This window comes from Cannabis sativa, chromosome 6 (assembly GCF_029168945.1).
Source record: "Cannabis sativa cultivar Pink pepper isolate KNU-18-1 chromosome 6, ASM2916894v1, whole genome shotgun sequence".
Taxonomy (NCBI): Eukaryota; Viridiplantae; Streptophyta; class Magnoliopsida; order Rosales; family Cannabaceae; genus Cannabis; species Cannabis sativa.
This window is the reverse complement of record NC_083606.1, coordinates 16,783,478-16,799,188: the sequence shown is the minus strand read 5'-3', so window position 1 is coordinate 16,799,188 and position 15,711 is coordinate 16,783,478. Positions and strand designations below refer to the sequence as shown.

At 34.1% G+C, this 15,711-nt stretch overlaps 1 protein-coding gene and 1 long non-coding RNA gene across 3 annotated transcripts; both read left to right on the top strand.

Moving 5' to 3' along the window:
* The first annotated feature begins 1,883 nt into the window (after window positions 1–1,883).
* Window positions 1,884–9,959, top strand: LOC115725438 (pyridoxine/pyridoxamine 5'-phosphate oxidase 1, chloroplastic). 2 transcript variants are annotated; one of them, XM_030654955.2, is made up of 14 exons: window positions 1,884–2,106; window positions 2,190–2,378; window positions 2,472–2,510; window positions 3,009–3,176; window positions 3,282–3,387; window positions 3,595–3,761; window positions 3,918–4,160; window positions 4,312–4,400; window positions 5,601–5,651; window positions 5,742–5,832; window positions 6,540–6,644; window positions 8,162–8,232; window positions 8,986–9,078; window positions 9,563–9,959. In XM_030654955.2, the coding sequence occupies exons 1-14, from the start codon at window positions 1,936–1,938 to the stop codon at window positions 9,627–9,629; spliced, it is 1,650 nt and encodes a 549-aa protein (XP_030510815.2). In that variant the 5' UTR covers window positions 1,884–1,935; the 3' UTR covers window positions 9,630–9,959. The 2 variants fall into 2 exon arrangements, with proteins under 2 accessions (XP_030510815.2, XP_030510814.2); XM_030654954.2 differs by having other exon boundaries at window positions 8,983–9,078.
* Window positions 9,960–10,802: 843 nt separating this feature from the next.
* Window positions 10,803–13,059, top strand: LOC115715838 (uncharacterized). Its single transcript, XR_004011452.2, has 3 exons — window positions 10,803–10,986; window positions 11,694–11,756; window positions 12,832–13,059. It is a non-coding gene; the product is annotated as an uncharacterized LOC115715838 (long non-coding RNA).
* Window positions 13,060–15,711: the final 2,652 nt, after the last annotated feature.

The window sequence follows — 15,711 nt, the reverse complement described above, 5'->3', positions numbered from 1 at the left end:
TTTTTCGGGGCCTCGAAAATTATGGGGCCTGGGGCGTATGCCCCGGCTGCCCCACCCTCTGGCGTTTTTACTAAAAGACTTAAACTATGTCAATTAAAAAGACAAAAGAGGAATTACATTTTTAATTATTTCAATTGCACATTAGGATTCCTTATGTTGATTTGTAGGTCTTTCATATATAAATATATAGAGGAGGTTTCAATAGTTACATCAAATATGTGACCATCGTGGTTATATTTATATTTAACTATTAGATCATTATTGAATGGTTGTGATTAATTTATAAATTAAAAGAAAAATAAATAATAAATAACTCGTAACTTGATACTTTATTTCTTTATAAAAACTTAATTATATTTAAAATTAAATTACTAATAATTATTGACTAACTTTATGTAATTTGTTAATAAGTAAAGATCTTTTAGCAATTATTTTTTTAACTTAAATAATTGAAATAATTGCAACAAAACTCTAATTTAACGTTATTAGATACATAACCTTAATTAATAAAAAAATAGTATGAATAATCTCTAATTAGAGGTAATTTTACGCTCAATCTTACTTTTTAACATTTTTAATTGCCACATTAATGTGTCAGTCCAAGATTGGTTCAAGTTATTTAATTTTTTTTTCTTTTAAAAAATGAAAAATTAAGTAAAAAAAATATAATAACAACTAGAAAATTAATGATTGTTAACTATTTCCGCTCCTTGTTGAAATCATCTTCATCAATCTAAAGATTGCAAAAAAAAATTTATCAAAGTATATTACCAACTAATTGAAATTGTTGCTTCTTTTTCACAAATAAGCATAACAGTAGGAAAATAGCAAGAAAATTATTAAAAACTAAAGAGAAATCTAACTGTACCTTGTTGAATAGACAGATGAGTTTATGGCATAGATGTAGGAAATTGTATCGAAGTGGAAAATTTACATAATATTAGGTTGGAACAAAAATAAAATCTTAATTTTTTAATTTTTTTTATAAACTAGGAAGATGGGTCAAGCGATTGTTGCAAAATAATAATTAGATGTAATTTTTAAAAATTAATTAAGTATTTAAAAATTTATTTTAGAAGGGGTGGAAGTCTAAATTTTGTAAGAAAAATAGAATTTTATTGTAAATATTATAGTTAAATGGTTTAAATGTTTAAAATATTATAATAGAGACTTAAATATAAAAATAAAATCATTTATAAATATTAATTGCTAAAAAGGGTCTTATCAAATATTTAAATTAAAATTAATTATTATAAAAAATTGTCAATTATGATTAATTTAATTCTAAAAATTTTTTTTTACTTATTAATAACCTGTTATTATATGTAAAAAAAATGTAACCATAAAAGTGTAACTATCATGATTACAATAAAAATGTAACTATTAAATAATCACCTATATATATATATATATTACAACTATTGTGATAATAAAAAAACAGTCATTCAGGTCCAGTTGTAAAGTTAGAATGACGAAAAACATAACAAATTATAATAAATAAATTAATTATAATGTTTTAATCAATTTTCTCAAAATAGTTTTTTTTTTTTAATTGGATTGTACTAGTTTTAGATTTTAGCTTAAGTTTTTCTTTATCAATTCTTCAATAAGTTTATGAGTATTGTTATTAGACACTAGTCATTCTTAGCACTACTTAGAGGTGATATTTTGCGATTAGTTAATGATATTCCAAAAATTATTACATTAAATTATATATGATCCAATATTTAATTTCACCATTAATGATATTATACTTTAGAGGGTGTTTAGACATATTTTAACTTCTTCAAAAAGATAAAAAGGATTTGCAAAATGAGGGCTACCTAGTTCCAACTTCCAAGGCTGAGTACATACACAACAAGAAAACAACACACAATTAAATACAACAAGAAAAAAGAGAAAGGGCAAAAGAGAAAAAGGAAAAAAAAAAAAAAAATGATGTGGCGGTTAGTTGGCAAAGGGAGTCGAACAATGACTTGCTTTCACTTGGCTCAATCACTCTTCCTCGCCTCTGCCTCTGCCTCTGCCTCGGCCTCTCATAGTTCTTACACTTTCATTTCCAAACCCTTTCACTCCTTCAACAACCATCTTCCCCAACTCTCTTCTGTAAGTATCTCTCTCTCTCTCTCATTTCTCCATTTCTCAACTTCATCGCCCATTTCTTATGTTACCTATATATATCTCTTCAGGTTTTCCTCCACCCAATTGCCAACTCTGCAAGTTTTGCATTTTGTTCCAAACCCGGAAGGGAATTGAGAACAGTGTCACCCGAAAGTATGTCAAATCCGGACTCTATATCGTACCTAACACAGCGTCAAGCTGCCCAGATCGATGAGACCCTCATGGGCCCTCTTGGCTTTAGTGTCGATCAGTTAATGGTCAGTCTTTTTTCCTATTTTTTTTTTTTTTTTCATTTGCCTTCTTTATTCGAAATGTGTTTGTTCTTAATCTCTTTTCTCCCTCCATTGTAGGAATTGGCAGGTTTGAGCGTGGCTGCTGCAATAGCAGAGGTATTTAGTTTCTGTTTGAGTATAATTAAACTATGGAAAATTCGGATTTTGAGAATTGATTTTCCTATTGAAAATCCATCTTTATGGATAATTGTGGACGTGAACCAAATTCAAATTTAGTAGATTGCATTCTTACGCTTCTGTTGTATGAATTGAGAATTTAATTCTGATCATCCGTAGAATTGAATCGTGTTAATTTTCATGGTCTTATAGTTTATATTATGTTGGGGGAAGATTTGGTTTGATTGTATTCATTATCATTCCTTATTGTCTTCATTGCCTTATCTATTTTTAAAAACCTATACTGCATTATTTTATTTGTTTTAGCTTAAGAAGAAAATTATGAAGGAAAAATAAAATAAAATTGAGGGGCTACCAAGTGGTTCCATAACTGCCTACTCAAGTCTTTTAATTCTGTTTGGAGGTATTGAGAACTCAGTTTTGGAATTTCTATGCTTTCAAGTTTTGAGTCATTACGTTTTTTTTTTGTTTTGGAAGGTTTACAAATTAAGTGAGCATAATCGCGTGCTTGCTATTTGTGGCCCTGGGAACAATGGTGGTGATGGTCTTGTTGCTGCTCGTCATCTGCATCACTTTGGGTATAAACCTGTTATTTGTTATCCAAAAAGAACTCCCAAGCCTTTGTATGATGGGCTTGTTACTCAGGTTTGTTCCGTACATAATATTGTTTTTCATATATAGGGATTGACAACCCTCAGTTTCTTTTATAAGTTCTTGCTTTATATTCTCATCTGATTGATAATTTTGTAGCTTGAATCACTCTCAGTACCTTTCATCTCCGTCGAAGATTTGCCGTTAGACTTGTCAGAGGACTTTGACATTATTGTTGATGCAATGTTTGGGTTCTCGTACCATGGTATTTATCATCTTTTTTTATTTTTTTATTTTCTCCTAAACGAACTTTATTTGTCCTAGTAAAGTCATCAAATTTAGTTCTTTAAATTTATTCTAGATCTTTACATAATTGTCAATGAAGGTGATAAGTTATTATATATATATATTTTTTTTGATGCTGCATCCAATTGGATACACCTTAAATTAATTACCATCTTATATTGATCAGGTTCCCCAAGACCTCCTTTTGATGGTTTGGTTCAAATGCTTGTTTCTCTACGGAATTATGATGGAACACGTCAAAAAACCCCTGCTATTGTCTCCGTGGACATTCCATCTGGGTGGCATGTTGAAGAAGGAGACATTGGTGGTGAAGGCATCAAACCTGACATGTTGGTAGGCTTTGGATAGAAACTGCCATTGTGTTTTCATACCATTTTAGAAGATTTTATTTCAAAATTTGTTTATGAGAATGTGATAGAATTAGCTAATCATTTGAAGATAAGTGAAAGTGTGAGCTATCTTATTCATTGAGTTTCACTATGATTTTAGGTTTCTTTGACTGCTCCGAAGTTGTGTGCAAAACAATTTTCTGGCCCACACCACTTTCTGGGTGGCAGATTTGTACCTCCTTTAATTGCTGAAAAGTACAAACTTCATCTTCCATCATATAGTGGAACTTCTATGTGTGTTCTTATTGGAAAGCCTCCAAAAATTGATGTATCAGCTCTGAGAGAGAATTACATTTCGCCTGAGTTCCTTGAGGAAGATGTGGAATCTGACCCAATAAATCAGGTATAATAATTGATAACCACTGCCGGATGATTATTACATTTTCAATCTCGAGACTTATAATTTATGTTCAACATCATGTATACATATTTGTTATATATCTTGTTGCAAAAATTAGCCTGGTATATCAATAAAACTAATAGGTAACTTGCAGTTCCGCAAATGGTTTGAGGAAGCAGTGGGTGCTGGATTAAAAGAACCAAATGCCATGGCCTTGTCAACTGCTGGCAAGAATGGAAAAGTGTAATGTTTGCTTTTCCTGCTTTGTTACCTTTATTGTTAGTACTGTATTTTTGCATGTTCCTGAAGTACTTATTTGTGTGAGATGTTCACACTTCAGTTATTTACTTAGAGTTCTACATTCCAATTTTCCTTCTTGTGCTAAACTGAAATAACATTTATTGTAGGGTTGTATTACAGCCAAGGGTTTTATTGAGTCTAAAGTATTTTCTGATCTTGTTATGCATTTTGTAAAATGCAAGTGTCTGATGTCATCTGATATAATTATTCTCTTACTCTCAAAGAATGCAAGATCTGTAAAGTTGGAACTTGAGTGCTTCGTGATATTAGTTGAACACTGATAACCCTTCTATTTTGTATTACTTGTACTAGTTGTAAGAAAACTAATGAGTGATGTCTTAGTAGCTTAGCTGGCAGGTTTGGGCACAGAGCAGGTAGTTTGTTATGAAAGGTTCTGTGTGTATTAAAAGAGGCATGACTCTGAAGGGTATGACTGATCTAAGTTGTAACCGAGCTTTGTTCTAGGAGTCTTTCAAATGCTCTATATCTATTTGCTTAGCGTGGTTCAGTAATACACAAATTCATTTTCTCTTCAGTTTCCATTTCTCTGCTTTGGTATCACTTTTCCCTACTGAACACGTCAGCATGTATTTGAAAATAACCTATGTTATTGAAGTGCTTAGCTTGTGGAGCCATTGTAGTTTATCAACTATGATGTGCATAGAGGTCTTTCCTTTGCACTAGCCTCATTAACAAAGTCAATCTACATATTTTTGAGTATAGCAGTAGGAGTCCTACTTAAGGAAGATAATATTGCTTGAGTAGTGGTTATTTGGGAATCAAAGTTACGTCCTAATTTATGTCAAGTAGAGTACTGCTAGAGCCCTTTGGAACCAGTTTTGTGGATTTTAATAAAAAGAGCACAGCCATCAATTCCAAATTGAGTTATTATTAGTCAATTTTTACTGTTCAAGGTTGTGTTAAAAGTTGATTGTTATTTATTTGGCTACACAGTCTTGGTAAATCATTGGTAAATTTTTGTAGTTTTCTCCAATAGTTTTTTTAACAACTCCAACATGAACAATGTACATATCAGTTTCTGTTATTTGTTTCGTGCTTTGAGCATTTTGCTCTTTTTTGATATGGTTGCTTCCTTTATAAATTTGAATTGCTGATTCACTGTCGTTTTACTGTTCTATACAGCTCATCACGAATGGTATTGCTAAAAGGGTTTGATGAGAATGGTTTTGTCTGGTTAGTATGGTAGTGTACTTTCAGCAGTAGTGCTTGTAATGCCTTTCTGTATAAATGGACCTAATTTTGTTCTCTTGTTCCCATATGCAGGTTCACCAATTATGAGAGTCGAAAGGCTCATGAGTTATCAGAAAATCCTCATGCATCACTTCTTTTTTATTGGGATGGATTAAATCGGCAGGTAGTACAAGTTCTATCAGATATGCCTTCGTACATACATTCTTATCAGTCAAAAAGAATTTCTTATATAATTAAATTGGATGTGGAAAACTGCTTTGGTTATGTGACATTCCTTCCTTAATCCTGAATCGTAAGTCAGTCGACAATTGTTCCAGCACTTTTATTTATTTTGTGTAGCTATGTATGTTCAAGCACAATGTTGAATGGTAATTCAAAATCTCACATTTCTTTTTAGGGTTATGGGAAGTTTAACTTCTAACTTTGAATGGAAGATCCAGGGATTTATTGCATACTATAGTATATGGAAATATCTTTTCTCTTAAAATTTAATATTATTAATAACTTTTACGGTCACAATAATCTTGCCTTGTGGGAACTCTAATCTTTTATCTGAAATTCTCTTTCCTAGTGTTACCAATTGGGATTGATTAAAGCACAATAGTATTACCAATGAAGCATTTGAGTGGATTTTCCCAAGAGAAGTCTATTAGTGTAAATGACTTTTCCACAATGTGTTATTTTCTTTTCTTTCAACAGTAAGGCTCCTTTGCTATTTAGGAAATGTATACCTTTCTAATTTTCATTTCCACATTCATGCCTTAGTGTTTTGCTATCAAAGCATAATAATTACCATTTCACGTGATTTTCTTAGCAATTGATTACACTTGTAAATGAAGAAACTGACTTACATTAACTTTTGATTTGTAGGTAAGAGTGGAAGGATCTGTCCAGAAAGTTTCTGAAGAGGAATCTGAACAATACTTTCATTCCCGTCCCCGAGGAAGTCAAATCGGAGCAATAGTTAGCAAGCAGGTTCTATTTTTCTCAGTCCTCTTTATTTATGTGTAAGGCGCATTCCCTTCAATCTAAAAAATTAGGTTTCGTGTTTATTATGAAGGCTACAAGATAAATTGTGCTACAAAATGTAGCACAATTTATCTTGTAGCCTTCATAATAAACACGAAACCTAATTTTTTTTCCCTTTGTTTTATTCTTTTCTGCTTTTTATTTTTTCTGTCTCTTGTTTAAGCGGCTTTCCTCCGTCTTAAGTGAGGGCATTAATCTATTGCAGAGGGTGATCAGTCTAAGACAATGATCTCTCCTCTTTTTTCAAAAAAAAAAAAAAATTGTGCTACATTTTGTGAAAAGATTTATATGATAAAATTAAAGATAGCCTCATAGTTGATCAAAAGAGAATCCAACAACTGTTTTAGATCTACATCTTTCTCTGATATAATTTATGATATCCTTGTATAAGTTCCTAATTTATCTTCAAGTTAGGAGATTTAGAGAAGATAAGATTTTGGGAAGATTCTTGGATAGGAAACATTTTGCTGCAAGAGATGTTTCCAGATTTAACTTTACTTTCTTCTGTAAAAAATAAATGTATCAAAGAATTCTCCGTCGAGGTGGAGTGGGAACTAAGGTCAGCTGGAGTCTACAGTTAAAAGAAATAAAAATTTAAATGGTAGGGAAGTCCCGCATTGCTCCCCATGCACTTTGTTGAAGGGTAGACGGATTTGGATTCTAGACAGCACTTAGATTCTTGTATTTCTGCATTTAAAAGATTTAAATTTGAATACCTTGGATTTTGAGAATGATTGAGCGAAAGGTCTATGGAGAAGTTCCGCCCCATCAAAATCAGAAGTACAAGTTTTTGGGTGGCTTCTTGGGAAGGTTTACACGAAAATATGCAAAAAAAGATGCCCTTGACAAGCCTTGTCTCCAGGTGGGTGTGTTTGCTGCAGATCAAATGGAGAATCAACAGGCTATTAGTTAAGTTTTGGGTTAAGCAACTTAGGGAATTCAGCGAACTTTTGGTATTGAGTTCTACCCAAGTGCTTGTATGAGTGGTATTAGAGCCATGCACCCTCAAATGGGACCGATGTTGCAGAAGGGGCGACCTGTGAATTAGGCCCAGAGTAGAGTGGGCCGCTGTAGACGCCGGCTCCAAAGGATGGTGTATCGTCAGGATTCCACATTGACCAAGTATGGGATTGATTAGCAGTATGTAACTATTTGGGCACCCTCCTCTTTTTGGCCAGCTTTTGGGAGTGAGGTCTACCCAAGTGCTTGTATCATGTTGCTGATCTCTTTTTCTGTATCCATGCATGTCTTTTGGCCATGTTTAGGTTCATGTTCGCATTTCTATCAGTTAAACATGTTCTGTTTACTTTTAAATAAATATAAATTATTACTATTTTTGTTATTGTGGTTTGGCTTTCTTTCTTTCAGTTTGCAATGAATTTATTTTATAAAGGGTACTGGAAAGATGATACTTGAATAATTATTTAAACTCTAACAGTAGGGTTGTTCTTTGTTTCTTTCAGAGTACAGTAGTTCCTGGAAGAAATGTTCTATATGAACTATACAAAGATTTAGAGGAAAAATACTCTGATGGGTAAGTCATTTGGTGTTTTATTTTGGCTGTACTTAAGCAAGTAATACAATTCTTTAAGGCTGCTTTTGGTGATTAGGATAGGATAATATTGAATTAATTTTTTTTTTTTTTTTTTAATAAGAATGAGCAATTTATTAATTTGTCAACAACTTATGAAAAACAAGTTGGATAGAAAGATAAAGATGTATTGATTTATACACACACGCACATATGAAGGTGGACGATTGGATTTGATAGAATTATCCCAAGTTTCTCAATGGGACTAAATTATCCGGAAGGAGAATTAGTTAGCTTGTTAGCTTAATTTTTTCAGTATGGTTAAAATTTATTCAGTCCAATGCAGTCTTTTACTTTCCTGTCCAAGAATATAGATAATGGGTCCCAGCTTGTTGGTCCTTCGCTGCCTTACATGCTGTGGGCTGCATGCAGTTGCCTACATTTTGTTTTACTTTTTTTATCAAACCAAAGTCAATTTTATGGGTGTTTGTTATTGGGGGGTGGTTCTTAGGAAAGGGAATTTAAAGCCAAACCTATATTTGGTACGACTTTAGTGGAGGGTTTGTGTTTTTGTAGAGTCCATCTTTAAGTTTATTTTTGGGGTAATCTCACACTCTTTAAACACTATCCTATTTTGTTCTACATGGACACTTGATTTTTATACCTAGTCTCCATTCTGTTTGTTAAAAATGAAGGAAAACAATTTATTCATTTCGATGAATCTGAAATAATAACAAATTCTTGTTTGCACAGAAGTGTGATTCCAAAGCCTAAATACTGGGGAGGATACCGGCTCAAGCCTGAGCTGTTTGAGTTTTGGCAAGGACAAAAGTCTCGATTGCATGACAGGTAGTTTCTACTTTCTATCCCATTTATGAGACATGTTCCTTTTAAATTCTGTGCTAGAATTTGGTATATGTATATCAAGTTGGCTAGTTTGGCACACATGACAGACATGATTAAAGCAATTTATCAACACTTGTTAAAAAGTAAAATGAGAGGACAAATTATGCTGTTTAAAATTCACTTTTACATAGTGCAAAGTTCCTTTACATTGGTAAATTCAGGAACACAAGTAATAGCAATAGGCAGCAAAATAGAGAATTGAAGTAATTGATAGTCCCAGGTAATTTGAGAGAGACACGGTTCAGTACACAGTATGAATCAGCATGCAAATTCACACTCTAATCTCTTTTATTCTTACAACTTTTTCCATATAAATTGATTCTAGGATCTTCTAGGGCAATGTTGCAAATGGTTCAGGCTGATGCTTTCTTACTTACACTAACAACAATACTCTCCCAATTTGTTTATGTTATGTTCTGGTACACAGATTGAGCTACTCCCCCGAGGAAACCAATGGAGGACGAGTATGGAAAATCGAACGTTTAGCTCCCTGACTATTATTTTCGGCTTCGTCGTTGTGAAGTTTGCCACTAGCAGTGTAGAACAATTTATATCTCTACATTATAATGTGCAATACTTTACTCGTTATGTTGGAGTAATGTATAGCGAAATGGAAGGTATTGCTTTGTAACTTCATAATGGCATTGGAAGCAGTTTTTTTTTTTTTTTTTTTGAGGTATTGGAAGCATTTTAATATTATTGTGTGGTCTATGAAGAATGTATATTTTTTGAATTCTTGACACCAAAACAAAAGTTCGTATGGGATAATATGTATCTTAATAAATAATAGTTAATTTATTATTTTTTTCTAAGCTGTGTTGAAATTTAGTGTATATCATTCTGATGAGGTATCGAATTACTATTAATAACAACATTTAGTAGTTGTTTAACCTACTTCAAGTGCTGTATTTAATGTAGTTAATGGGTCATGTCTACTTAATCACTTCTTGAATTGAATTGAGCTTTGGGGCAAAACAGAACCAAAGGACAAGTGTAAAGGAAAGACCAAGAAGCAACGATATACATAGGGGAAATTAATTCCTTTAACTTATATATTTCAAAATTTTAATAATAGGTTAAATTTACATTAAACCCAAAAATACTCTTTTCATTTTTCAAACCTCACTTCTCTCTCTAACCTTTGTTCTCTCCCCTCTCTCTCTCGCTCGATATCTGTAATACCCGGAATTATGAGAAAGGATTAGCAAAACCCTAACTAGATAATTATGTATAATTGAGGAATTATATTATTATATAGTTCAATATATGTGAAATTATATGAATTTTAATATGTTAAGACCCCGTTGGTGAGCTAGGGGCATTCTAGTAATTGTGACCCGAGAGGGGTAAAATGGTGAAATTAATTTAATTACGTGCTTAATAGAACTATATTATTATATAGTATACCTGTGTTGTCTTTTTAGGTGTGTTCTGACAGGTTGGCGCGATATAGTCACAATCGGGTATTTCGGGCCGAACTGGGTTCAAGCCCGAAATACAATTGAATTGAATTAATTGGCATTTTAATTGATATTTGATAATCTAAAATTTAATTGGGTTTGAAATTGTGTGTTAATGCCATTTTTTCCCTTGTATGTTTAAAGTGGAAGTTATATGGCCCTAAGGGCATTTTAGTAATTTGGCTTTATGAGATAAATGTGTGAAATGGCATTTTTGACAAAAAAAGAAAATAGAAATTCTGGTTATTCTCTCTCAAACCTGAACCTCTCTTTCTCTCTCTTACTCTCTTGTTTTTCAACTTGATTTGGTGAGAAATTGATGAGAAACTAGTTTGATTGTTGGGGAAAAATTTGTGTTAAGGCTTGGAGTTAGCTTGTGCAAGGAATTGAGGTAATTTTTATAACTTTGATTCTCTTTTTCTTGCTGAATTTTAGTTAAAAAAAAAAAAAAGCATGAATAGGTTGAAGAAGATGATATGTGCATGATTGTGAGTTCTTGTTAATTTGAGCATGTGGTACTTGAATCTTTTGGGTTTTGTGTTTGTTGAGCATGGAATGAGATTCTAGGGTATTTTCTGGGTTTGATTTCATGTTAAAGTTGGTATGTTGCTGCTAGAAAATGTTTGGGGTTGAAGGATTTAAAGCTCAAGTTCATGAGCTTGAACTTTGTTGGTTTAAATGCATGATTTTGAATTGATTGTGTAATTTGAATTTTGAGAGTTGTTGTTAGCTCTCTATTGTGATGATTTTTATATGTAAGAAGTTAATTTTGGGTATGGTATGATTGAGGTTCAAATTTATTGAAAAATTGGCATGTTTAGGCCTTAAAAATGGAGTTTTTGGGTGTTCTGAACCCAGTCGTCGCGACGGGGTTTTTGGCCGTCGCGACTGGGTTTGGCAGTGAGAAATTCTGTTTTTCTCAATTTTGTTTTGGCCATAACTTTTGACTCGGGACTCCGTTTGGGACGTTCTTTATATCGTTGGAAAGCTCGTTCCGAGCTCTATTTGATTATCTGTGTTTTGAATGCCATGTTTATATTTTGTGAAAGTGAAATTGGGGATTAACCCTATTTGTGAAATCCCGGATTGTGTGACTAGGATTACCGGCACCTGATCAGGAGCACCCAGGGGTTTGGAATCTCTGTTATTGTGGGACAACAGGTAAGACAGTAGTTTGCACGTAGAGTATGCGTGGTGGCGCTTATGTTGAATATGATATATGTGAGTAATTGCAACCAGGATTAGGGTTATTACCCTAACATGAGCGGTTTAATAGCCTAGGGTTATTACCCTAGTGATATATGTCGTGTAATACTATGCCATGTCGGATATATCTATATATTGGGATTATGAATTATGCGCTTAAGGCATAATTAAACTAGACTCGGTAAGCTAGTACCTTGAGTTTAATTTTAATGCGGTCTAGGGTTATTACCCTAGAATATTATGAGTCCAGTGAAAGCATGAGTCAGGGTTGACACTCTTAGTAAATGTCATCTAAGTATATAGAAATGTATTATATGCGTGATTACATAGTATGCAAGTTAGGGTTATTACCCTAAGATTATATATGTTGTAGTAAATATTGAATACACGCATGTATGTTAAAAGTTATGTGTTTAAGACATAACTGGGTTAGACCTGGTATATATCACCCGGATAAACCACCGAAAGAACGTAATACATGGATTACGTATATACATGAATAGGGTTATGCGAGCAAGGCATAACCAGGTTAGGCTCGGTAATCAGAACCGAGGTAAACCCTACTGAGGCCTTATTGTATATAGACGTGTGAGAGCAACACGTAGGTCTACGCCACGTAGACAGAAATAGGCATGTGAGCGTAACATGCAGGTCTATAGCAAATAGACAAATAGTGCAGTGACACTAATAATTATGTGTTACATATTGAGATTAAGGGTTATGTGTCAAGGCATAATCAAGTTGGACTCGGTAACTAGAACCGAGATGAACTATTCTAAGGCCTTATTGTAATTAAACGTGTGAGAGCAACACGTAGGTCTACGCCACGTAGATATATATAGATGTGTGAGTGCAACACATAGGCCTACGCCACGTAGACATAAATAGGCATGTGAGTGTGACATGCAGGTCTGTGACACACAGACATATATGAATGGCATTACTGTTTAAATAACATGATGAGCATATTATATTTGTTATGATTTATACTGTCTTGCTGGGCTTGGCTCACGAGTGCTCTACTGTGCAGGAAAGGGTAAGGCATTAGCTGATGAGCCATGAGTTCTGGAGCTGGGCGAAGAATGTACATGTTCGGGCCATTTCAGACCAAGCGGGTTATGGGTCTATCAGTGTTGAAATTTTGAATTCTGTTTTGCCACTTAGGTCGGCTAGAAAGAAAAGACTTGTAATAAGTTTGTAATTATTTTTGGGATCCCTACTAGTTTGAAAGTTTAAATATATTACAAGTTTATTTTCATTATGTTTAATATAAAAGTTTAAATTCTGCGCTATTTTGGTTAGTAATCCTGATTAGGGGATTAGGGTTTCATAAGCATTTTTGGGTAGCGTGCCTAATTATTTTAGGGCGTTACAATTCCTTGAACATCCTAACCCAACCCACGCTAACCACCCTACAGACCCACAAAATCGGACCCATCAAACCCCTTCAACATCCCCATCGACCCACGGCGCTCCCCCACCGACCCACGGCGCACCCCACCGACCCGCGACGCACCACCACCGAAGCACCACCACTGACCCACGATACCCACGACGCACCCCCAACCGAATTAAACACAATGTCAAAGGTGAGTTCATGTTCTGTTTTTTAGTTTTTAGAATCTCATATTTGTGATTTGGGCAAGGTCCGATGGGGTCCGATAGGGTCAAATGAAACTGTGAGTTTGCGAGGTAGGAGACGTAGGTCCGATGGGGGGTCCGATATGGGGTCCGATTGTGTTCGATGAGGGGGGTCTGTGTAGATGAGAATGATGTAAATGAGAGGTATTTTAGGGATATCATAAAAGTTGTCATATCCTACAAATATTATTTATTGTGAGTTTAGGGGAAAATTTTCAACCAAATGTAAGCATAAAAAATCAAATTTCCCAACCTATATTAAGAGATGATGAATACAGCCAATAATTCTAGTAACTCTAGTGACATGATTACTACGCAGTATTTAAAATCAGAATAAATTAGAAAGAAATATTACAAAATAACAAAAATAATTGGAATCAATATTTGTAAAGATAAAAAAATAGAGTTGAGAAAATGTAAAACTCAGCTCAATGAGCATGAGGCTATTGTATTGTAATTTAAGGGTTACAATTTATAATTTGATCGTTGTACAATTGACAGGTGTAAGGTGATTACAAGAGGAATGTAGCGCAGAAAATAATACTAACAAAATCCTAACTGAATTTGTACAATTCGTACACAGGGAATATTCTAATGGTATTCCTCCCAAAACTTAGGACAGGTTACAATGCCACATAAGCAGCCAAGTCACCAATTATTTCTTGACACTACCCTCAACTGGCAGGGTGATTCCTTCACTTGAAGTTTGTCTTTTAGAAAGTGAAATCTTGTTGGTGACAATCCTTTGGTCAGGCAGTTAGCTATTTGATCATGAGAGGGAACATATCTAATTTCTAGCTGTCTTTGCATTACTTTGTCTCACGTCAAGCTCTATGTTCTTGGTTCTTGCATGATATACTAGATTGTCAGTCATGGCATTTGCACTCATATTATCACACCAAATAATGGGAGTTGCAGACAAGTGAATTGCCATTTCCTTAAGAAGTCCTTAAAGCCAATATAATTCTGCAACAACTTGAGCCAATGCTCTGTACTCAGATTCAGTACTAGAGCGGCTACCACACTTTGCTTCTTTGAGGACCAAGAGATGAGGGAGTCTCCCATAAAAACACAGTAGCTAGCAATAGATTTTCTATTATCTAGATAGCATGCCCAGTTGGCATCAAAAAATCCAATTAGATTCAGGTGTTCACCAGGAGAAATGTGCAATTGTAACACTCTACTAGTTTAGGCGTGTTAACGTGATTTCAACTTAATTGTGCAACTCGTTTCTAATCAGCGAGTTTATTAAAAATTGTGATTATTTAAAACTTTATTTAATTACTTATGGATACCAAAATAATAATGTATATATAAAATCGAGATCCCGTTTACAAAATATTTACAAAAGTTTCACAGTGCATAATACAAAAGTTATCGCCTAGCGACTATACAAAATACGCTCAGCTGTCCCAAAGACCGTACGCTCCAGGCCTAACCGCGACATGTACAATCTTCATCTGCTTTCTCTCACGGTTGCTCAGCCCTAGCCTTGCTCTTACCTACACATGCAAGTAATAAATGTGAGTCAACAAACACAGTTAGAAAAGTATAATCATAAACATAAATATATATATATATTCAGACCGCAACCAGGTGCCCATACACTTAATCACAATCTACTAACTGATTCGAGAACGTTCTCGACAAAGTATGACTAATTGTGAATTCAGCCTATACTCAGTACTCTAGTCGTACTGATGTGGTAGCAGTTAATTCATACTATCTGATAGCCTAACATATATATGATGACATCTCTGTGCAACTCTATGTACACCTCATTGATGCCCTGATATGTTAATCTGATGGCTATAGATTTGCCTAACATATATATGTTGGTATCTCGGTGCAACTCTATGTACACCTCACTGATACCCTAATATGTTATTTTGACGGCAACTAACATGTACGCTAAACATGTATACATAAATGCAACCATTATACTAATCTTACCTCACTTCCGAATTCAGGTGTGCCGGCCAACCTGAGTGGAACAACTACTCGACGATTTACAGACCCCTAAATCACATTATTCATAAAAGTGGTGAGTGACACGCTAAATCACTTTTCGGAGAAGTTTCCCTATCGATGAATAACATGCCAATACCTTAAAAATTACAAAAACGGGAAAAACTAGGGTTCCCTAAAATGCCCCAACTGGTAGATCGATTCCCCAACAAGAATTCTGGTTCTATGGGGTTTCTTGGGGACCAACGGATCGACCGGTTCCTACAGGTTGTTGGGTTTTATGCCCTAAATAAAACTCATT